Here is a 24,090-nt window from a genome sequence, read left to right as displayed (position 1 = left end):
AAACGCAGAGTCCTAACCACTGGACCGCCAGGGAAGTCCCACAACCTCCCTTTCTGAGTTTTCCTCAAGTCCCTTAGTTCCTTCTGGAAGCCTCCAGCCTGAGCAAGTCAGGACAACCTTCAGAGTGGCCCCCAAAACAGATAGTATCAGTCTATTTCTGTATGGTTTAAGTATGCACATCAATATGTAGCACTTAAGTAATATTATTGATTGAAATCACACATGTTTGTTGTTGAAAATTAGGAAAATACAGAAAAACACTTAGAAAAAGTTACAAAGCACTCAGAATCCCTCTGCTCAGAGATAACTTCTGTTAATGCATTGGATCCATATTCCTACAGCCTTTTCCCCAAGCAGTTTTTGTAGGAATATATACATGTATATGTTTACTTTTTAAATCTCAGATTGGGACCACACATAAGACACTATATTTGTAACATGCCCTTTTCATCTACTGGTATAAATGGAATATTTCCCCATTTCATTAAGCCTCCTTCTAGATATGGTTTTTAATGGCTGAATAGTATTCCATCTCATGGTGTGTCATGATGTATTTGACCTGTTTATTGTATGAAAAGCAGGATTAGTCAGGCAGTGTGTTTGCATACAGGTGCTGGATAAGGACTCCACTAGATGGAGTGGCCTGTTTCTGCTGGGGATAGTGAGTGCAGAGGGTCTGTGGACTAGGGCCCAAGTTTTCATATGACTGTGCAAATGTGGTTAAAGAACACTGGGTTCTCCTTCCACTCTGCGTCAGGACCAGAGCTGTGGAGACCAGAGTCATCACTCTTTGCTCTGCATCCTTGTGCTTCCAGGATCAATAGAGGGGAACTGTGGAATGCCCTAAAGAACCCTCATATTTACCTTACATTTTCTCTGCTGTGATGGGAGAGGGGTGCCCAGTATTTGGGAGCTTGAGCTCATGGTCTGGAACCATGGGAGACCGTTGGTCTTTGAGACGGAGCTCTGTTCTGTCTGGAGCAGCTGCTGGAGGGTCCCATGGTTAATGCTTTGCTTCTGATATGTCACAGCTCTGTGCCCACTGGAGGAGCAGAAGAAGGATCCGGGTTGGTCCAGGTGACAACACAGAGACTACAGAGGACAAGTCCACCTTTAGGAGGACACTTTCGCATCCAGCTTTCTAACACAGTGATTCCTGGTAAAGGGGCCATTGGGAGTGCAGTGTTTCTCATTGTACACCATCCTGCCAGACAGGGTGACAGTCTTACAGTTATTTTGTTTTCCAGTGTCTGAGAATGACCTTCTTAAAGTTAAAGATCTGGGCAATAACAACCGCATATCATTGTTAATATGATCCCAATCTTTAACTTTTGTAGATGTGGAAACTGAGTGGATTAGCTTCCTGGGGCTGTCATAGCAAATTATACAACCTTGGTGGCTTAAAACGACAGAAATTTATTCTCTTCCAGCTCTGGAGGTCAGAGTCCACAATCAAGTTGTTGTCAGGGCCACTCTCCCTCCTCAGGCTCTAGGGGAGGATCTGCTTCCTGCCTCTCGCAGCATCTGGTGGCTGCCAGCATCCCTTGGCTGTGGGCGCATCACTCCAACCCCTGCCTAACTGCCTGGTCACACTGTCTCTTCCTCTCCTGTGTATGAGTGCGTTTAGGGCCCACCTGGATAATCCAGGATGAACTCCTCTTCTCAAGATCCTTAACCGCATCTTTTGCTTTATAAAGTAATATTCATAGTTTCCTGGGATCGGGACACTGACATATCCTTTTGAGGGCCACCATTTAGCCCACTATACTCAGGCTTGCCCAAAGCTCATAAAAATAGTTGATGGCAGGGTCCAGGTATGAACTTGAGTCTTTGCTTCTCAGTTCGGTCCTCTTCTCTCTAGAGTTTCCTAGGCCAAAATCCACAGTAGCCACGGCCCTTCCAACTTAAACTTCACAGTGACACCACATGATATTGAGGATTTTAGGAATCATAACACATGTAGAAAGAGCTTTCAGCTGCGATGAGGGTAGAACAGTTTCTAAATCTTCAAGTACATACACATCTCACAAAGGACAGGATTAGACGTGATTATAATATGTTATTTATTTGGTAAAAACATAGGGAAATCAGAAAGGAGGCTCAGGAGAACTCAAGAATGGCCGTATAAAAATTGGCACATGGTCCAGGAGTCTTCTGCCCTCTCAAACAGAAGGATGGTGGACTTGCAAAGAATCTTCTTGGCTGGAGGAATGGAGTGGAGTTTTTACTCTAGTAGGGCAAATTAGGAAAAGTTGATGGCCCCTGGGCTATTGGAGTCTGATAAGTGGGTGAGTAAGTGCATCAGAGCCCTGCCTCTGAAGCCCATTACTGTGCTGTTTCCCTTCTCACAAATGAGAAAGCTGCAGCCTGTCTGTAGAGAGACTTTTCCTGCTGTCATATCCTGTTGCTGATACTCCTCATGTCACTGCCTGTAGACAACCGGGGGGAAAGCCAACCTTCACCTGGCCATTTGAAATGGCCCTCAAATGGCGTATTAAATCTTTTTAAAAAAGATGAGAATGTTGTTTGCATTTTGGAAATACAGTGGTATTTCACTAACACTCCAGGGCAGTGTGGGATTCAAAAGGAAAGCTCTTGAGTAGGTAGAAGGCAACCTGGGTTTTAATCTAAACCCCTCTCACTTGGTTGACAAGCTTCTGAATCACACTGGGTTTCATTTTCTTCATCTCTCAAGGAGGTGTTAGGATATTTAGATGACCCACCTCACAGAGATGTTGGGAGTACCTAAGGAAATGGAAACTTTTGGTAAAGCATGAAACAGTGTTCAAACACAGCAAGGCTTAAGCCCAAAGTGCTGTTATTTCTCTACGGGGATGTGAGATGGGGAAGCAGGTGGTTAGGCTTAAAGGAAATTGTAATGGAGAAACCGAAGTTCAATGCCAACATTCCTCAGCTTGGTTGGCTAAGTTTTTATGGGTGTCAGCTGCTTTGTGCCTTCCCTACTCCTTGTGAAAGGTGGCTGGCCAACTTTTCCCTGTTCACAGGGCCAGCTAAAGTTTTCCGGGGAAAACCCAATATTTAATTAGACTTTCAGGGATTACCAGGGTGTCGGAATTTACATTTTGAGTTGACAGTTGAGATAGGTTTGTCTGATGCGATTGTGTCCTCTGCTTGAGAGATGTGATGCTGATTAAAGGGACCATGATATAAAAAGTGAGCACCTACTTACATTTGCCCTAAAAATGGCTTAACTGGACTGAGGATTTTCTTGAACTTGATGGTCTCTGCACGTGTAGTAGGCATTCTGATGTTTATTCTCTGCTGTCTTGATGATGAGATGCTGCAAGGTGGACTAATTAGTGTCCTGTACTTTTTATATCATGACCTTCTCCCCCAGCTGTCCCTGTGCACATCTCAGCTAGTCACCTCCAAAAGCTCTTACAAACCAACGCTGATGACTTCACATCTAGGTACCTCAATGTCAGTGACTTCACTGTGACGGAGGATCTAAAGTCTTGCTATGAACATGTGTGGACTCTCTCCTGGTCCAACCAGGTTGGGGACTTGCCCAGCTTTATAAGGGTATGTATGGTATCCCTTTTGGTTTTGTGGATTTGGTGCTCTGGAGCAATTTTGTGAAAAAGAAAAATCAGAATTTATGAATGAAAACTGTCATGATTTGTTTATTTTGTTGGAATATTCAAATAAAGGGGTTCAATGATCTTTCTGAAAGTTTTCAAGACGTATTTTATATCTCATATTCCTGATAAAGCAGTTTAAACCCAACATCACCTTTTCTAACTTGATGTAGGTAGAGAAGTTTTTGGTCAGTGTCCACCATACACTAATTCTACATCTGTTATTGGATAATTTAAGCAGATGTGATTGACTTAGATTATCATGGAGGCAGATGGCACAGCAGAAGGAAGTTTAGGAAAGGATTTGCTGTCTTTGGATAATGACAAAACCAGATGCTCTTGCATATTTAGGGTTTTAAAAAATAATCTAACGATCATCTAGCGTTTGGTTTTATGAAGTGAAACCCGAGATGAAATTTTATTCTTGTTATTTGGTATTGCAGGTCATCTGGTTTTCATATAAGATCCTTGGGTGGAGATGGAGGAAGGATAGGAGTCATCTCGTGGCACTTGTTTCCTGACATTTTACTTTAATATTTTGTATTGAAAACTTGTAAAATAGAAAAGCACATGGAAACAAAATATCTCAAGACTTAGAAGATCAGTATAGTGTGCATTTTTTTGGGTAACTCTACTTGCATATAAATATTCTTCTAGTCTACTGGGGCTTTCATTAGCCATTACTTACTATTAGGTTAGTAGATTTCAAGCCCCTGTCTCTCCATTTTCACTTTCTAGCTATCTGATTATCTTAAACAGAATGTGAAAACACCCATTGTTATTTGTTTTAAGCAAGATTAGACTTCATTCCATGGCAGAATTCACCAGAACTGTAACCATCTTAGGTATCTGATGAAAACCTAACGGGAGTGAACCCTGCTGTAACCACTCGTGTGGTATATGATGGTGGAGTCTTCCTTGGACCCATATTTGGAGACATGTTGGTCACTGCCAACCAGTACACTCAGGTGAGAGCGGATGGACCACCCAAAGTGAAGTACTAGTTTCAGGTCTACTGCAGCCCCTCCTGATTTGTAATGTGGACCAATCCTAAGGGTCAACTTTCTAATTCGCAAAACAGAGACAGTTGTGGCTGTGCTTTTCTACCTCCACAGGGTATGGAGAGTACGCTTAAAATGTAAGTGCTTTGTAAATACAACATCCTGTTATTATAATTATTGATGCTACTATGGTACCAAAAATAGAGCACCTCTCTAGCTACATATGATTTATACCTCCACACAGTGGCCTTGGAAAGTAAATGAGCTAAGTCAACCCCTTTTCTCTTTAAAATGTCCTTTGCTATTTCCCATCTGCCCATACTCCTGTTATAAGTCATCTGCTTTTAATTAGAGACAATTTTGAAATGCAAAAACTATAAAGAATAATATAACCAACACTTGGGTACCCAAACGAGGATTAACAATTGCCAACATTTGATGTATTTATTTTATTTTTTTTTGGTCTTTATGAATAACGTGAAACAGTACGGATGAAGAGTTTCTTATCACATGTGCCTTCATGCCATCCCAATACCCCTTCCCTTATAAGCAAACACTATCATAAATATAGTGTGTGTGCTTTTAATCCTTATTTTATATGTAGAGAATCAGAGTTCAATCTTTTTCACCTTTCTTATCTCCAAGTATTGTAGAGTTCTATTAGATTAACCTTAGTCCCAGTGAGAGGAAAAGACATATAATTTATTCTTGGAGATCTCCCATTCTAGGATAAAAAAGACCCCAAACCAAATGTCCAAATACACTCTGATCTTCAGTTATACATCCATGTAGCAATGGTAGAACAGAGGTGCCTACTTCACTGGCATTTACCAGCAAAGACAGGGCTTTTCATAGGAAGTAGGTACTCAGTTGAAAATATAAAGTGATAAAAAGTTCTCACTCAGTTTGAATTTACTTCTATGTGACAGAGAGGGAATTTACTCCAGATTGAACATATTTAATTGCAAAAATGTTAGGTTTCCACATATTTACCGTCATTTTAAAAAAGCCTAACATGTTTGGAGTCATGCTTTACAATTTAGGGTCTATTACTGGAAAATAGAAGGAAAAAAAAGAGAATAAGTGAATCGTTAACACATTTTAATTTGGGCAAACTTCACAAGTACTTTATTAATACCCTTGAGCATATGAAACATGTACGTTTGCTTTTAACGCTTTTGTCTTTTCCAGGTGGTTGTGCGAGTGAACGACATACCAGCTCATTGTTCAGGTTCCTGTTCCTTCCAATACCTTGAGGGGTCAACTCCCTGGGTCCACTCTGTGTGGTATGCCCTTGGTATGTTGTGCACTTGGCATTGAGATGGGCGTGAACTTTATTTTTTATTTTTTATTGAAGTATAATTGATTTACAATGTCATGTTAGTTTTAGTACAGTGATTCGGTTTTATATATATATATATATACACACACACACACACACACACATATATATACATATATATATATATATATATATATATATATATATATACACACACACACATATATATACATATATATGTATATATGCTTTTTCAGATTCTTTTCCCTTATAGGTTATTACAAATATTGTGTATAGCTCCCTGTGCTATACGTCAGGTCCTTGCTGGTTATCTGTTTTATATATAGTAGTGTGTATATGTTAATCCCAACCTCCTAATTTATCCCTCCCCCACCCCTTTCACCTTTGGTAACCATAAGTTTGTCTTCTATGTCTGTGGGTCTATTTCTGTGCATGAACTTTAGACTGAGAGTGACTTGTTGGAGGCCGTGTACCTGGTGATGTGTGGGTAGAAGGTGTGTCTGTTCATGGGGTGGATGTTGAGTGATGCAGCAGAATGTGAATTTTTTAGCCAATCTAAATGAAATGGTTATGATTTGAAATGGTGGATTTTTTTTTTTTTTAATTTCTTGGCTGCATCGTGCGGCATGTGGGATCTTAGTTCCCCGACCAGGGTTCAAACCTGCGCCTCCTGCAGTGGAAGTGCAGAGTCTTAACCACTGGACTGCCAGGGAAGTCCCGAAATGGTGGATTTTTGATGACTTAAAATGTTGTATTCTCTTTGTCCCTTGTTTTGAAATATTCTTTATTTTTTTTTTTTCCCCATTTTTTATTGACTAGTGATTTCTCGTCACTAGTTTGAGAAAATTTAAGATGAGGGCTCTATGCTATTAAAATCAATATAGATTCCAATACATGAATCAGCATTTAATTCCTTAAATTTTGGGAGAGGAAGGTGAGAGGGAATGAATATTTGATAGAGTTCTTGTAAATGGAGTGATATCACTGAGAGATGATTTCTTTCTTTTAATTTCTTTCTTCTTTTAAGATGACATTGACCTACTGGTCTATATTACTGGAAATAGTTTCTCTGGTGACTCCAAGGCCTTGCAGGTTACAGTGAACAAAACAAGTTGCAAAGTTATTTTCTCAAACCAAACGAATGTGGTGTGTCAGACAGGCCTGCTGCCCGTTGGAATGCATCAGATTTCAATGTTGGTGAGACCCTCTGGTCTTGCTGTCAACGCCAGTGGAGGAGGCCTCTTCCTAAACGTGGAGCCCAGACTGGATACTGTGGAGCCTTCCAGAGCTGCAGACATTGGTAATCCAGGGGCACCTGCATTGCGTCTGACCCTCTGAAGCTAGCATTCTTGCCAATCTGCAGGAATCTAGTCCTGCCGTGTAATAAATTCTGTAGCCACTGTGATTCACAGCTTTCTGTTTTCTGCCATCAGCATTTCTTCCAATGAGTAATAGACATTTGAGCCCTTAAATGAACTCATTGCCACATAAAGGACCATAGTTTGGCTGATGGTGTCAGGCATCACTGGGTCAATCATTGAGTCATTGGGACAATCTGATCAAATGGAAATGACACTACGAGGGGGAGTTAGGACATGTGCCTGGGTTTTCAGCCTGCCAAAGTCAGAAGTGTGACCTTAGAAGTTTCAGATACTTCTGTGGGACTTAGTTTCCTAACAGTGATGAAGATGGGCACAGGATCATTTACTGAGTACCTCTTCTAGGTAGTCACACACCCTAAATGCTTACAGCCACTGGAAAGATGGAATTATTATCCACATTTTTTCAGATGAGATAATAGTATTTCTAAGAGAAGAGTGACTTGCCCAAGGCTTCCCGATGGAAAGAGGTGGAGCTAGGATGCAAACCAGGATTGTGGGACGCCAAGGCTCCTACTGCTTCTACCTCACCATGCTGTCTTACTCATGCAATGGACTGAACAATGCTTAGACCTCTTAGTTTTGAGTGAGATTAAAATGAGCCAGCAGGTGGGAAAGTCCCTTGAAAATTAAAAACATTTGCAAATGTGAAGTACAGGCCTGGCCCACTAGGAACTTAGTGGGTGTTTCACAAATGTTTGTAAAATGACGTACACTCAGATACTTGGCTAGCAGGCAAAGCCAACTACCATTTGAGTAGTGGGGTATGGAGAGGTCAGCGGGGCTTGCCAGCATCAGCCCCATGCATTGGGTCTTAGTGCCATGGCAACCAAGGATCTCCCCAGGCTTTCTGAGGGACACAACCTGTTTAAAACAACCCAGCCAGACTGCAAGAATCTCAGGAACACTCATGCTTTATATGTTAATATATGATTTTTAGAGCATAAAAATTTTTCCTTAATGCCTTGGATTTTTGTCATTGTTTATTCTGTTGGCCAAAGATTCGTGGCTTAGAACACTTATTAAAGTAGTGTTTCCTGGCTACAAATTCATTGTTCAAAGGAACAGTTGATTTCTGAATTTACTTGACCTTATAGAGTAAATCAAGAGGCCTGCTTTGTTTCTTCTCTGCACATAAAACCGAGCAAGTGTGCCCTTATTTCTCAGTGATTTAAGGAGGGAGCCAGATGGTCTGTGGTGCTCAGAGTGAAAGATCACACTCTATATTAACCCAATAATTATTGGTTTGAGTCTTCCCACCAGGTGCATAAGTGGCTTTGATCTTCCTATAAAGTTACCTTTGCAGTTCAGGCCACACCATCCTTCCCCACTCGACTCCCCCACTGGACTGCAGGTACCTCCAGGGCAGACAGGTGACTCAGTCAACTTTGTCCTCTACACAGAGTGACTCACACAGGCAGACTGGCCAACTGTCCCAGTTTCCTGGGACTGAGGGGTTTCCCAGGACGCAAGACTTTCAGTGTTAAAATTGGGACGTGGAACTCTAAGTGCTAAAACTTGGAAAGTCCCAGGCAAACTGAGATGAGTTGGTTACCCTGTCAGGGTATGCTGTACCAACAACACACGGCGAAGGGTTTGTCTAGGAGGACTGTACACCACCCCTCTGTATTTTAGTGAAAGATGGAAAACTCAGAGAAGGGATAATGTTGGGTGGGTCCAAATTAATCTCTGGTAAGACTGAGGGGAAAGGGAAGGAGAGAGAGATTCTAGCTGCCACTTTCTTTATTACTGGATTTAAACTTTCCTCTGAACCCTTCCTCCACCCTGCCACCTACCTAGTACCAACCAGTATCAGTCAGTCCATCCATCCATCCATCCATCCATCCATCCATCCATCCATCCATCACTCAACACTGACTAAGCCACCCTGTGGAAAGCCCTGTGCCAGGTGCTGAAGACCTTGGTTCTCAAAGTGTGGTTCTGGACCAGCAGTATCTCCATCATCTGGGACCTGGTTAGAACTGCAGTCTCAGGCCCCATCTCTCACCTCCTAATCAATCTGCATGTTCACAGGATCCTCAGGCAATTTCTATGAATAGGGCAGTTTGAGCAACACTGCTATTGGGGATTTAAAGAGAACCAGGCTGAGTCCTACCAACAAGGAATTTACAGAACAGTTGAGTATGTAATGAATACATGTAATAATGTGATCAGTAATATTCCAAATCACCACTTGCCCATATGCCAAGTGCCCTTAAAAGGATTTTTTTTTAAAAAATTGGTTCATTTCTGTGTGTTAGGTCCTAAGGTGTGGACCCTTGTGAGGCACTTCAGCTTTCAAATGGGAATGGCATTGTCACTGCCTCTCCAACTTTTAATTACTATCAACAATAATAATGACAACAATTTATTTAGCTCACTATGTGCCAGTCACTATGAATGTTGAGGATACAATAAATTGAAACAAAGTCCCTGCTGTCCTGGAGGTAAGTGTGTAAGAGAAAAATCTAGCAGGGGAATAGTGACAGAGGGAGTGGTGGTTGTGATAGGATGGTCACTGGCATTGGAGAAATGACAAGGATGTCACTGGAGGATGGAGACAGGGAGGAAGTGAAGGAATGAGTCCTGGGGAAATCTTGGAGGAGATTCTAGGCTGAGGGAACACCAAATGATAAAATCTGAAGTCAGAATGAGCTCAGCTTGTTCCAACCAAGGAGGTTGCTGTGACTGGAATAAATTGAGTGAGGGGGGTGGTAGGAGATGACTGGGAGCAGATCATATGGCTTTAGAGGCTATGAAAGGATGTTGGGGTTTTTTGTTGTTGTTGTTGTTGTTGTTGTTGTTGGTTTTATTTTGGCCATGCCGTGTGGCATGTGGGATCTTAGTTTCCTGACCAGGGATTCAACCTGCGCCCCCTGCAGTGGAAGCTCGGAGCCCTAACCACTGGACTGCCAGGGAGGTCTGAAAGGATGTTGGCTTTAATTCTGAGTGAGACAGGTGCCATTGGAAAATTTTAAGTGCAAAAGCAACATGATCTGTCTTAGGCTGCTGTGTGAGGATATACTGTAGGGAGGCAAGGATGGAGGCTACTGAAGCCATCCAGGGGAGAGAGAGTGTTGGGTTGGACTAGGGCAATATCTCTTAGAAATATATATTTATCATTTTATTGTTGTTGCTTGTGCCTTGGTGTCCTATCTAAGAAACTATTGCCTAATCCAATGTCACAAGATTTATGCCTATATTTTCTTGTAAGAGTTTTATAGCATTAGCTCTTGCATTTAGATGTATAATTCATTTTTGGTTAATTTTCGTATATGGTGTGGGTTAGGGGTCTGTATTAGTACCTGCTTAACGAGGTACCGCAAACTAGATGGCTTAAATAACAGAAATTTATTGTCTCACAGTTCTGGAGGCTATAAGTCTGGTATCAAGATGTCAGTGGAGGTGATTCCTTCTGCAACAACCTGTGAGAAAGAATTTGTTTCATGCCTCTCCCCAAGATTCTGGTAGTCTGCTGGCAATCTTTGGCATTCCTTGGGTTGTAAAAGCATCACCCTGATCTCTGCCATTATCTTCACATGGTGTTCTCCCTGTGTCTTTTATGTGCCCAAATTTTCCCTTATTATAAGGACACTAGTCATATTGAATTAAGGACCCACCCTACTCCAATATGACCTTGTCTTATCTTAGCTAACTACATCTGCAATGACCCTATTCCCAAATAAGTTCACATTCTGAGGTACAAGTGGCCAGGACTACAACATATGAATTTTGAGGGGGACACAATTCAGGACTCATCTTCCTGGTGTTGAGCCCTAGGGTTGGGGTGCCCAATATGTGGCTCAAACCCCTCGCTCCCCAGGGAGGGTCCCCGAGCCTGAGATATCCCCCTTTTCTTCTGTGTCCCCTGCTAGGGGCGTGGGTCCTGAGCTGATTGCTTCTCCTCCCTTCCCACCCAACTCTGTGAGGATTTTCTTACAGCCTTGGTTGTAGAAGAACCTTTCTGCCAGCCTCCAGGTTGTTTGCAGTGAGAGTTGCTCCACATGTGGATGTATTTTGATGTGTTTGTTGGGGAAGGTGAGCTCTGCATCATCCTACCCCGCCACCTGATCTCCCCAATTATAGCTGTTTTATAAGGTATTTTAATGTCTTTCAGAAGACCCCTTCACTCTTATTTTTGAAATTTTGTTTTCTGGCTATTGTTTATTTTTCATTGAATTTTAAAATCAGGTTGTCTAATATAAATTAAAAATCTTTTTTGTATTTTTATCATGATTGTATTGATGCTTTAGTTTAACTTAGAAAGATATGCCACAAGCCTTTTAGGTAGCCTCATCCACCAGAGGCCAGACAGCAGAAGCAAGAAGAACTACAATTCTGCAGGCTGTGGAAGGAAAAACCACATTCACAGAAAGATAGACAAAATGAAAAGGCAGAGGACTTTGTACCAGATGAAGAAACAAGATAAAACCCCAGAAAAATAACTAAATGAAGTGGAGATAGGCAACCTTGCAGAAAAAGAATTCAGAATAATGATAGTGAAGATGATCCAGGACCTCGGAAAAAGAATGGAGGCAAAGATCAAGAAGATGCAAGAAATGTTTAACAAAGACCTAGAAGAATTAAAGAACAAACAAACAGAGATGAACAATACAATAACTGAAATGAAAAATACACTAGAAGGAATCAATAGCAGAGTAACTGAGGCAGAAGGATGGATAAGTGACCTGGAAGACAGAATGGTGGAATTCACTGCCATGGAACAGAATAAAGAAAAAAGAATGAAAAGTAATGAAGACAGCCCAAGAGACCTCTGGGACAGCAATAAACACAACAACATTTGCATTATAGGGGTCTCAGAAGGAGAAGAGAGAGAGAAAGGACCCGAGAAAATATTTGAAGAGATTATAGCCGAAAACTTCCCTAACATGGGAAAGGAAATAGCCACCCAAGTCCAGGAATCACAGAGAGTCCCAGGCAGGATAAACCCAAGGAGAAACACGCCAAGAGACATAGTAATCAAATTGGCAAAAATAAAAGACAAAGAGGGCTTCCCTGGTGGCGCAGTGGTTGAGAATCTGCCTGCTAATGCAGGGAACACGGGTTCGAGCCCTGGTCTGGGACGATCCCACACGCCACGGAGCAGCTGGGCCTGTGAGCCACAACTACTGAGCCTGCGCGTCTGGAGCCTGTGCCCCGCAACGGGAGGGGCCGCGATAGTGAAAGGCCCGCGCACCACGATGGAGAGCGGTGCCCGCACCGTGATGAAGAGTGGCCCCTGCTTGCCGCAACTAGAGAAAGCCCTCGCACGAACCAAAGACCCAACACAGCCAAAAATAAATAATAAATAAATAAAGTAGCTATAAAATTAAAAAAAAAAGAAGACAAAGAAAAATTATTGAAAGCAGCAAGGGAAACATGACAAATAACATACAAGGGAACTCCCATAAGGTTAACAGCTGATTTCTCAGCAGAAACTCTACAAGCCAGAAGGGAGTGGCACGATATATGTAAAGTGATGAAAGGGAAGAACCTACAACCAAGATTACTCTGCGCGGCAAGGATCTCATTCAGATTCGACAGAGAAATCAAAAGCTTTACAGACAAGCAAAAGCTAAGAGAATTCAGCACCACCAAACCAGCTCTACAACAAATGCTAAAGGAAATTCTCTAAGTGGGAAACACAAGAGAAGAAAAGGACCTATAAAAACAAACCCATAACAATTAAGAAAATGATAATAGGAACATACATATCGATAATTACCTTAAACATGAATGCATTAAAAGCTCCAAGCAAAAGACACAGGCTTGCTGAATGGATACAAAAACAAGACCCATATATATGCTGTCTACAAGAGACCCACTTCAGACCTAGAGACACAGACAGACTGAAAGTGAGGGGATAGAAAAAATATTCCATGCAAATGGAAATCAAAAGAAAGCTGGAGCAGCAATACTCATATCAGATAAAATAGACTTAAAATAAAGAATGTTACAAGAGACAAGGGAGGACACTACGTAATGATCAAGGGATCAATCCAAGAAGAAGATATAACAATTATAAATATATATGCACCCAACATAGGAGCACTTCAATACATAAGGCAACTGCTAACAGCTGTAAAAGAGGAAATCGACAGTAACACAATAATAGTGGGGGACTTTAACACCTCACTTACACCAATGGACAGATCATCCAGACAGAAAATTAATAAGGAAACACAAGCTTTAAATGACACAAGAGACCAGATAGATTTAATTGATATTTATAGGACATTTCATCCAAAAACAGCAGATTACACTTTCTTCTCAAGTGCGCACAGAATATTCTCCAGGATAGATTACATCTTGGGTCACAAATCACGTCTCGGTAAATTTAAGAAAATTGAAATCATATCAAGCATCTTTTCCAACCACAATGCTATGAGATTAGAAATGAATTACAGGGAAAAAAACGTAAAAAACACAAACACATGGAGGCTAAACAAAATGTTACTAAATAACCAAGAGATCACTGAAGAAATCAAAGGGGAAATCAAAAAATACCTAGAGACAAATTACAACGAAAACACGATGATCCAAAAACCTATGGGATGCAGCAAAAGCAGTTCTAAGAGGGAAGTTTATAGCAATACAAACCTACCTCAAGAAACAAGAAAAATCTCAGTCTAACCTTACACCTAAAGGAACTAGAAAAAGAAGAACAAACAAAACCCAAAGTTAGTAGAAGGAAAGAAATCATAAAAATCAGAGCAGAAATAAGTGAAATAGAAACAAAGAAAACAATAGCAAAGATCAATAAAACTAAAAGCTGGTTCTTTTAGAAGATAAACAAAATTGACAAACCTTTAGTCAGACTCATCAAGAAAAAGAGGGAGAGGACTCAAATCAATAAAATTAGAAATGAAAAAGAAGTTACAATGGACACCACAAAAATACAAAGCATCTTAAGAGACTACTACGAGCAACTCTATGCCAATAAAATAGACAACCTGGAAGAAATGGACAAATTCTTAGAAAGATATAACCTTCCAAGACTGAACCAGGAAGGAATAGAAAATATGAACAGACCAATCACAAGTAATGAAATTGAAACTGTGATTAAAAACTTTCCAACAAACAAAAGTCCAGGACCAGATGGCTTCACAGGTGAATTCTATCAAACATTTAGAGAAGAGCTAACACCCATCCTTCTCAAACTCTTCCAAAAAATTGCAGAGGAAGGAACACTCCCAAACTCATTCTAACTCATCACCCTGATACCAAAACTAGACAAAGATTCTACAAAAAAAGAAAATTACAGACCAATATCACTGATGAGTATAGATGCAAAAATCCTCAACAAAATACTAGCAAACAGAATCCAACAACACATTAAAAGGATCATACACCATGATTCAAGTGAGATTTATCCCAGGGATGCAAGGATTCTTCAGTATACGCAAATCAATCAATGTGATACACCATGTTAACAAACTGAAGAATAAAAACCATATGATCATCTCAATAGATGCAGAAAAAGCTTTTGACAAAATTCAACACCCATTTATGATAAAAACTCTCCAGAAAGTGGGCATAGAGGGACCTACCTCAACGTAATAAAGGACATATATGACAAACCCACAGCAAACATCATTCTCAATGGTGAAAAACTGAAAGCATTTCCTCTAAGATCAGGAACAAGACAAGGATGTCCACTCTTACGACTGTTATTCAACATAGTTTGGGAAGTCCTAGCCACGGCAATCAGAGAAGAAAAAGAAATAAAAGGAATACAAACTGGAAAAGAAGTAAAACTGTCACTGTTTGCAGATGACATGATACTATACATAGAGAATCCTAAAACTGCCACCAGAAAACTACTAGAGCTAATCAATGAATTTGGTAAAGTTGCAGGATACAAAATTAATGCACAGAAATCTCTTGCATTCCTATACACTAACAACAAAAGATCAGAAAGAGAAATTAAGGAAGCAATCCCATTTACCATTGCAACAAAAAGAATAAAATACCTAGGAATAAACCTACCTAGGGAGACAAAAGACCTGTATGCAGAAGACTATAAGACACTGATGAAAGAAATCAAAAGTGACACAAACAGATGGAGAGATATACCATGTTCTTGGATTGGAAGAATCAATATTGTGAAAATGGCAGTACTACCCAAAGCAATCTACAGATTCAGTGCAATCCTTATCAAATTACCAGTGGTATTTTTTACAGAACTAGAACAAAAAAATCTTAAAATTTGTATGGAGACACAAAAGACCCCAAATAGCCAAAGCAGTCTTGAGGGGAAAAAACGGAGCTGGAGGAATCAGACTCCCTAACTTCAGACTATACTACAAAGCTACAATAATCAAGACAGTATGGTACTGGCACAAAAACAAATATAGATCAATGGAACAGGATAGAAAGCCCAGAGGTAAACCCACGCACCTATGGTCAACTAATCTATGACAAAGGAGGCAAGGATATACAATGGAGAAAAGACAGCCTCTTCAATAAGTGGTGCTGGGAAAACTGGACAGCTACATGTAAAAGAATGAAACACTCCCTAACACCATACACAAAAATAAACTCAAAATGGATTAGAGACCTAAATGTAAGACCGGACACTATAAAACTCTTAGAGGAAAACATAGGAAGAACACTCTTTGACATAAATCACAGCAAGATCTTTTTTTGATCCACTTCCTAGAGTAATGGAAATAAAAACAAAAATAAACAAATGGGACCTAATGAAACCTAAAAGCTTTTGCAAAGCAAAGGAAACTACAAACAAGACAAAAAGACAACCCTCAGAATGGAGAAAATATTTGCAAACAAATCAATGAACAAAGGATTAATCTCCAAAATATATAAACAGCTTATGCAGCTCAATATTAAAAAAAAACAAACAACCCAATCAAAAAATGAGCAGAAGACCTAAATAGACATTTCTGCAAAGAAGACATACAGATGGCCAAGAAGCTCATGACAAGCTGCTCAACATCACTAATTATTAGAGAAATGCAAATCAAGACTATAATGAGGTATCACCTCACACCAGTTAGGGCATTGTCAGAAAATCTACAGACAAGAAATGCTGGAGAGGGTGTGGAGAAAAGGGAACCCTCTTGCACTGTTGGTGGGAATGTAAATTGATAAGCCACTATGGAGAACAGCATGGAGGTTCCTTAAAAAACTAAAAATAGAACTACCGTATGACCCAGCAACCCCTCTACTGGGCATATACCCAGAGAATGCAATAATTCAGAAAGGCACATGCACCCCAGTATTAATTGCAGCGCTATTTACAATAACCAGGTCATGGAAGCAACCTAAATGCCCATTGACAGATGAATGGATAAAGAAGTTGTGGTACATATATACAATGGAATATTACTCAGTCATAAAAAGGAACGAAATTGGGTCATTTATAGAGACGTGAATGGATCTAGAGAGTGTCATACAGAGTGAAGTAAGTCAGAAAGAGAAAAACAAATATCATATATTAATGCATATATGTGGAACCTAAAAAAATGGTACAGATGAACCGGTTTGCAGGGCAGAAATAGAGACACAGATGTAGAGAACAAACGTATGGACACCAAGAGGGAAAGTGGCAGGTGGGGTGGTGGTGGTGGTTGTGGTGGTGTGATGAATTGGGCGATTGGGATTGACATGTATACACTAATATTTATAAAATAGATAACTAATAAGAACCTGCTGTATAAAAAATAAATAAAATTAAATTAAAAAAAGAAAAGATATGCCACCTTACAATGTTCACTCTTTCCGTACATTTACTTTAGTTTTCTTATTTAAGTTTTAACCCATCTGTTAGGTTTGTCAGCAGCATTTCAAAGCTTTCTTCACATTTCTTCATACTCTTGAATTGTTCTTGTCAAGATTGTTTCCAGATATCTTTTATGTTGCTATTGTATGTTGGCTCTTCTTCAACGTTATTCTTTAACTTAGAAGTTTATTGTAGTCTTGTCCTGAATCTTAAGGGCATGTTTGTATATTTAACTTCAGGGTAATATTCCATTTAGTCACATGCTCCTGCAAGAGTTTTATCAGGTTGTATAAGTTTCCTTTCTCACCCTGACACATTTGGGAATGACAACCTTGCTTCTGTGGCCTCTCCCCACTGGCATGGGATATGTGTCTCTATTTGGTGGCTTCACTGCCTCTCTTATATCCCTTTCTGGAAAGATGGCAGACCAGAATCGTTGCTCATCAACAATAAGTGGGCTTCCTGTGCATCAGCTGGATCAAGGGCTGCTCCTCCAAGTGGTATTGTGTGCGTGATATCAGTGCGATTGGTGCCATTCCTCCTCTTACTGACGTTTGTGGTGAGGAGATGGGGGTTTCTGTGGTTGCTCCTCCTCAGTGGTCAGTACAGAAGTCCTGATGGCACTCTGTGACAATGACAGTCACTTCTGTATCATCATGGTGACCAGAACATAGTCTGTGTGGTATCGAATCACAAAGCTGGAAGGGTTAAGGCTGTCATTTAAAGATGAGGGAGTGGGAATTCCCTGGTGGTCCGGTGGTTAGGACTCTGAGCTTTCACTGCTGAGGGCCGGGTTCAATCCCTGGTTGGGGAACTAAGATCCTGCAAGCCGAGTGGCGTGGCCAAAAAAAAAAAAAAAAAAAAAAAAAGATGAGGGAGATGAGGACCAGTGAACTCAGGGACAATAATGCAGATGATCTGCTCTAAGTGGTAGAGCAGTCTATAGCACTGACTCTGGGCCCCCTGCTCTATCTGCTGTCTTATACTTGCTCTCTTATACTAGTTTCTTGGGAAAAGAGTGTGTTTTATAGAATTGGCAGGGACAATGTTCAAAAATCTAGAGCAGAAGCAGTTTCCACAGACCATCTGTTGATACTTTACTTCTCTGTTCCATGGCTGTGTTTTATCTCTATGTTTTAGTCTTCAGTATCTCCTTCTCTCTGCCCTTCAGTATCTCCCATCTTATTTAGTAGTTTATATTTTTAACTTCAGTCTTTTTCTGCAGTTTGAACATGCCTTGTGTTTTGACTAAGGAGTTTCATATTTTGATTTCATTTATTTCTCTTGTGGATAATTAATTTTTATCTATCTGTATGGCTCTGTGTCCTATCTGAAAATGCTGCTTTTGTACAGGAGGGCTCTGGGCCACCATCCGAGGCTCTAGTTTGGAAGACGTTAGCCTGGTTTTATTTGGATCCCAGTTTTGTGCCATTAATGTCACCACAAGCAATTCACGAAGAATTCAATGCAAAGTTCCACCCAAGGTAAGTGGAATCTTTTGGCATCTCCTCTCTGAGTGAGTGACCATTATTAACGTGTAGTGTAAGGTTCTGAGTGAATCGTTTCTTAGAACTAAGTTAACTGACATGACGTTTTCATCATGAGAGCATGCTTATGTTGCTTACATGGAAGCACTTCTGTTATGAATTGGGAAGCTGACCCCGCCAGTGGGGCTTGGAATTAGCATCAGTTAATTTCTTTTAAAAGAAGACAACCAGGCAGTCCCAGTCCATACTCTTAATGAGTATTAGTGCCACAGAGTAAATATATTTACCTAGTGCACATTCTGAGTGCTGGTTTGCAAGGCATAGATCTTAGAATCTCGCTTCTTTCTCAAGTAAACAAATAACTTAGTTTTCATTATCAATTTTGTTTTCTGGCATGGATGGGACTGGTGGAACTTGGAATCCTCTAGAATGTCTGGTTCCTATGAAATAGCTTCCTAGTTAGTCCCTACTGCTTCCCTTGTTTCTTAGAAACAAGTCCCTTAGCTTTCCCATCCCTCTTCAGCTGGTGCTCTCCCATAGATGGCATAAGAGTTTTTGGTCCAGACCCTTCCCTGGTGCTGTGGGTGAGAGTCATGCTCACAGCTGAAATTGAACTTCCTATTCAGAGTTCACTTCAGTGCCATCAAGATTCCTAGCACATCCATGACCCCCAAAGAAGGCTGTCTGCTGAACAATAAAGATCTCTGGAAGAAGAGAGGGTTTGGAGTAATCTTTGATCTCTGGTCCCATATTTTTATCTCATCCAGTTATTCAAATATTATGAAATGTTAGCTTTTATATATAAACTGCATGCAATTCTAATATGTTTGTGTTGTAATTTGTATATTTCCCATTATTGGACATTTAAATAATTTCCAAAATTTCCTATTTCCTATATTTACTGTGTATTTACTATGTGCCAACAATAACAGCACAGAGATATAAAGCTTTTGACATGGATATCCAGTTGTCTGAAACTCTTTTTAAATTAATACTCTCACCATTGCTGTGTGGGTGTCTGATTTCTGGTGCCTTGGCCGAAATTGAGTATCAGCACTTTAGCATATATTTACCATTTTAATGGGTAAAATTTGTACTGTTTGAATTTCTTTTACTAGAGAGAATAAAAATTAAGAAAGCCAACTTTTAATTGAACAAAGCAATACATGCAAAGTTCAAAAGAAAATAGTAAGACAATCATACTCTCTCGTACCCACTTCCCCATTCTTCAGTCCCCCTTTCTGAAACAACCACTTCAAATTCCTTTGAATATAGTTACAGTGTCATTTGTTGGTTAAATCAATAAACCATATTTACATTATTAAACTATTTGAATGATACTGACAGAATCAGGCAATATATATTTTTTATAGTTTGTCTTTTTCTTAGAGTTTTTTTTTTTTTACTTTATACATTTATTTATTTATTTGTTTGTTTTTGGCTGCATTGAGTCTTTGTTGCTGTGCGTGGGCTTTCTTTAGTTGCGGTGAGCGGGGGCTACTCTTCGTTGTGGTGTGTGGGCTTCTCATTGTGGTGGCTTCTCTTGTTGCAGAGCACAGGCTCTAGGTACGTGGGCCTTAGTAGTTGTGGCACACGGGCTCAGTAGTTGTGGCTCTCGGGCTCTAGAGCGCAGGCTCAGTAGTTGTGGCATACGGGCTTAGTTGCTCCGCGGCATGTGGGATCTTCCTGGACCAGGGCTCGAACCCGTGTCCCCTGCATTGGCAGGCAGATTCTTAACCACTGCGCCACCAGGGAAGTCCCTAGAGTTTTTTCTTTACATGTCTTCCTTATTATAAAAATCCTCTGTCTTTAAAAAAATTTCATTATATCAGTTGCTCTTTTTTCTTGAAGCTCCCTCTTCTTCTGCTTCAATCTAACTTGGTGTTTTCTAGATTTATTCTATAGGTTTCATCCTAGTATTTCCCTTGACTGCTCTCCTGAGTAGCTTCACTGTTTCTTGGAGTTTTTTTTCTCTTTTTTTGGTTATTGCTTATTTTATAAGATAATAGCCTTAAGAAATATCCCAAGAAACAAAATGTGGGAGGGAAGTTTTCTGAGTACTTAAATGTCTCAAAGTACTCTCACACTTGATGGATAGTTTAGCTAGATATAGATGTTTATTTGAAATTGTGTTTTTTTTGCAGAACCAATTGGTGTGTTAATTGCAAATCATTCTTCTTTACTCTTTAATCTGTTGGATGCTGCACTTGCCTATTCTAAGCACTTGTCACTCTGTGTGTGTGTGCATGTGAGAGAGACAGAGACAGAGAGAGACACAGAGACAGACTTCAAAGTAGCAAATATATTCTTTAAAAACAATTTTCTTGAAATTAACTCTTTAAACTAATTCTGTATGGACTTTGCTCAACTCAGTCTTATTTACAGAGTTTTTATTTTATTTTTTAAAAAATATTTATTTATTTATTTTCCTTATTTTTTGGCTGTGTCGGGTCTTAGTCATGGCACACGGGATCTTCGTTGAGGCATGTGGGATCTTTTGTTATGGCGTGTGGTCTCTTCGTTGCGGCGCCTGGGCTTCTCTCTAGTTGTGGCATGTGGGTTTTCTCTCTTTAGTTGTGGCGCAAGGGCTCCAGGGCGAGTGGGCTCTGTAGTTTGCAGCACACGGGCTCTCTTGTTGAGGTGCGAGAGCTCAATAGTTGTGGCGCGAGGGCTTAGTTGTGCCGCGGCATGTGGGATCTTAGTTCCCCGACCAGGGATCGAACCTGCGTCCCCTGCATTGGAAGGTGGATTCTTTACCACTGAACTACCAGGGGAGTTCCCAGAGTTTTGATTTTAAAAATTAATTTTTCAGGGGGAAGATGGACCTACAGTGAATGTGACTGTGATCAGAGGGGACCATTCTGTGGTTCTTCCCAAGGCATTTACTTACGTCTCCTCTTTAAATCCAGTAATCGTGTCTCTCAGCAGAAACAGAAGCAATATAGCAGGTAAAATACCTGATCCTGCAGGATCTTTTCATCTTAGAGCACTGATTGTATAAAAAGGCAAACAATGGCCTATTAATTTTATTGAAGATAGTGTTATATTTTGGATGGAAGTTATTTTTCTGAAAACCTGGAGACTGATTTTCTCCTCTTAGCCATCATTGAATAAATCTCCTTATTATCTGTTTTTCTCTCTGTAAAATTGGGACCATTTCTATCCTGAAAATGACATGGGAATTCGAAGTTAAAAATTCAGTAAATATGTATTGTGTACCTACTATGTGCCAATAATAATAGCACAGACATATAGTAGACATTAATCTTTGTCATTAATTTATAGAATTATTAGCCTCAGTTTACAGATTAGGAAACTAAGGAACAGAGAGAATAAGTTACATGTCTAAGATGTTACCTGGTAGTAAGTACCAGAGTGGGGATTTGAACTCAGGCAGTCTGGTTGCAGATTCCAAGCACGCAGTCACTTACAGTTTATTGTAAAATAGCATTTGGGGCAGCAGGTCCTTTTACAGCAGTTATTTGATATGATTAGAAAATAGTATATTCTGATTAACTTGTTCCTTGAGAGACATATATATAAAGAGTGGATTCTTTAGCATCCCTACATGAAATGATTTAATCTTTCTTTGATGATTCAGATGATATGACAGGATGGAATTTTGACAATTTATTATCATGTCATAACATATAGATTTGGAAAAGTAGCAGGTAGCACTGTGTTCTGGTTAATTGGATGCCAGTTGACAGAGTTTATGGCAGACATGTCTAAGGGTTTATTATACAAGACCATCAAATTTCCTAAAGAAACAGCCTGGACTCAATTTTTCTGGTACTATTTTCATTTTCCATTGCTCAAGAGTACATAAAGGGAGGTGTCCTTTAGCTTCTCAATATTATTCAGCTCAGATAGTGCAGAAGAAGAATTTGCTGCCTGAGGCGACCAAAGTGTGTAAAATTCCTTAGTGGTATAGATTCTTCCCAACGAAGTAGAAAAGGGAGGAGGGAGCTCCGTGTTCTATTCAGATTTCAGTGATTTTGGCTTTTAATAAAATTTCCCACCTATAATGAAAAGAATAAATACATTGCATCAGTGCCTCAAAGGCATCTCAGATTAGCTTGACAATTGACCAAGAGCCCAAGGAGTTCATGTTATTGATATATACAACATGATGCATTATTTGCAGGATTTACACTTGCAATGAGATCTTTCTACAGGCAGAATAAAGAAGAACTTGTTATAAAACCCCCAGTGAGTGGTGCCCTATTGGGAAAGTTTCTTTTGAAAGTTGGAGGGCTACATATCTCCATCCAGGAGATGCTGATGCTGATGATGACAGTAGAGCCAAGATGAAATCAAAGAAAAAAGAAGAGGGGCAGGGAAGGAGGAGGAAGGATTTGATGTGAGGGACCATTAGTGTGGTTTTTGCCGTCAGCGCCGGATCTGAATGAATTCCAACTCAATCACTCCTTGGGCACAATACTTAACTTCCTTTATCTTTAGTTTCTCCAACTGTTAGGTAGGAATAAATCTTTCAAGGTTATTGGGAAAAATGGAGATAAAGTATCAATAGGTAAAAGTACCTAGCCCAGGAACTAACACAGAGTAAGCACTCAATAAATGCTTTATTGAAGTGAGCACCATCATTCTGCCAGATACTGGGTGTTGTATAAATGGGCCAAAGATGGCCTCTCTACATTGGCCCCATGTGGTTTCCTTCTTCACAGCAGGCTGGGATCCATTAGCTGAAAAGTCCGCCAATGCCAAATTCAAATTCTTACGCACCTAATTGTTTTAAATTTAGCCTCAATAAGCAGATTTTCTATAATTGTTTTAAATATAGCCTAATTGTTTTAAATATAGCCTAATTGTTTTAAATATAGCCTCAATAAGCAGATTTTCTATAACCTTTTAGAGCCTATCTGCTTTACATACCCTGCAAAACTTCATTTAACATCTGATAGCCATATCTGTTCCTCTTGATACTCAATAAATATGTGAGATAAAATGAAGTGTCCATAGTATACATGGCATTTTAGCAGAGTTGCTAATAAACTAAAAAGGTATTGAGATACAAGACTGGGCTCAGGCCCTCACATTTCCATTAATCAGCTCTGAGACCTGGGCTGCTGAGCCTTAGTTTCCTCAAAAGCAAAATGCCAGTCCTGCTAACTGCCCTGCATATGTTATCAGGACAGTGTGAGGGTCAAATGGGATAATGTGGGTGAAAGGGCTCTGTAACTGTGAATGACTGCGCTCATATATAGCATTGCTACGGGGCTCGGTGCATAATCAAGACAGAGCTTTAGACTTTTACCTTCAGAAAAGTAGAGGCTAAAAAAAGGACATGGGGTGTTATTTTCTGGTTATGAAGACCATCATAACTACTTGATTTGCCTTTGCATGGAGATGAGTTAATGCCTCTTGTGTACAATTGTCCTGACAATTTTTCTTTCTATGCCCTTGAAGTTATAGGCTGTAGCTCTATTAAAAGAGTTGTAAGTTTCATGATAAAAATTAGGTTGGCATTAAAAGCTTTTTCAAATTATTTTTATTTGTTTTGGCCACGCTGCATGGTTTGCAGGATCTTAGTTCCCTGACCAACGATCAAACCTGGT

At 40.0% G+C, this 24,090-nt stretch overlaps 1 protein-coding gene across 7 annotated transcripts in view; it reads left to right on the top strand.

Moving 5' to 3' along the window:
• The window catches only part of PKHD1 (PKHD1 ciliary IPT domain containing fibrocystin/polyductin), a 456,842-nt gene that overhangs the window by 39,371 nt on the left and 393,381 nt on the right, over positions 1-24,090 (top strand). For all 7 annotated transcript variants that reach the window (XM_057555319.1, XM_057555317.1, XM_057555318.1 and 4 more), the window contains exons 23-29: positions 1,032-1,159; positions 3,359-3,543; positions 4,445-4,567; positions 5,792-5,897; positions 6,931-7,203; positions 18,378-18,508; positions 21,324-21,459. In XM_057555319.1, coding sequence (XP_057411302.1) covers positions 1,032-1,159; positions 3,359-3,543; positions 4,445-4,567; positions 5,792-5,897; positions 6,931-7,203; positions 18,378-18,508; positions 21,324-21,459 — 1,082 coding nt within the window. The remainder of the gene's footprint in view (positions 1-1,031; positions 1,160-3,358; positions 3,544-4,444; positions 4,568-5,791; positions 5,898-6,930; positions 7,204-18,377; positions 18,509-21,323; positions 21,460-24,090) is intronic.

Source organism: Balaenoptera acutorostrata, chromosome 10 (assembly GCF_949987535.1).
Source record: "Balaenoptera acutorostrata chromosome 10, mBalAcu1.1, whole genome shotgun sequence".
NCBI lineage: Eukaryota > Metazoa > Chordata > Mammalia > Artiodactyla > Balaenopteridae > Balaenoptera > Balaenoptera acutorostrata.
This window is presented reverse-complemented; position numbering and strand designations above follow the sequence as displayed.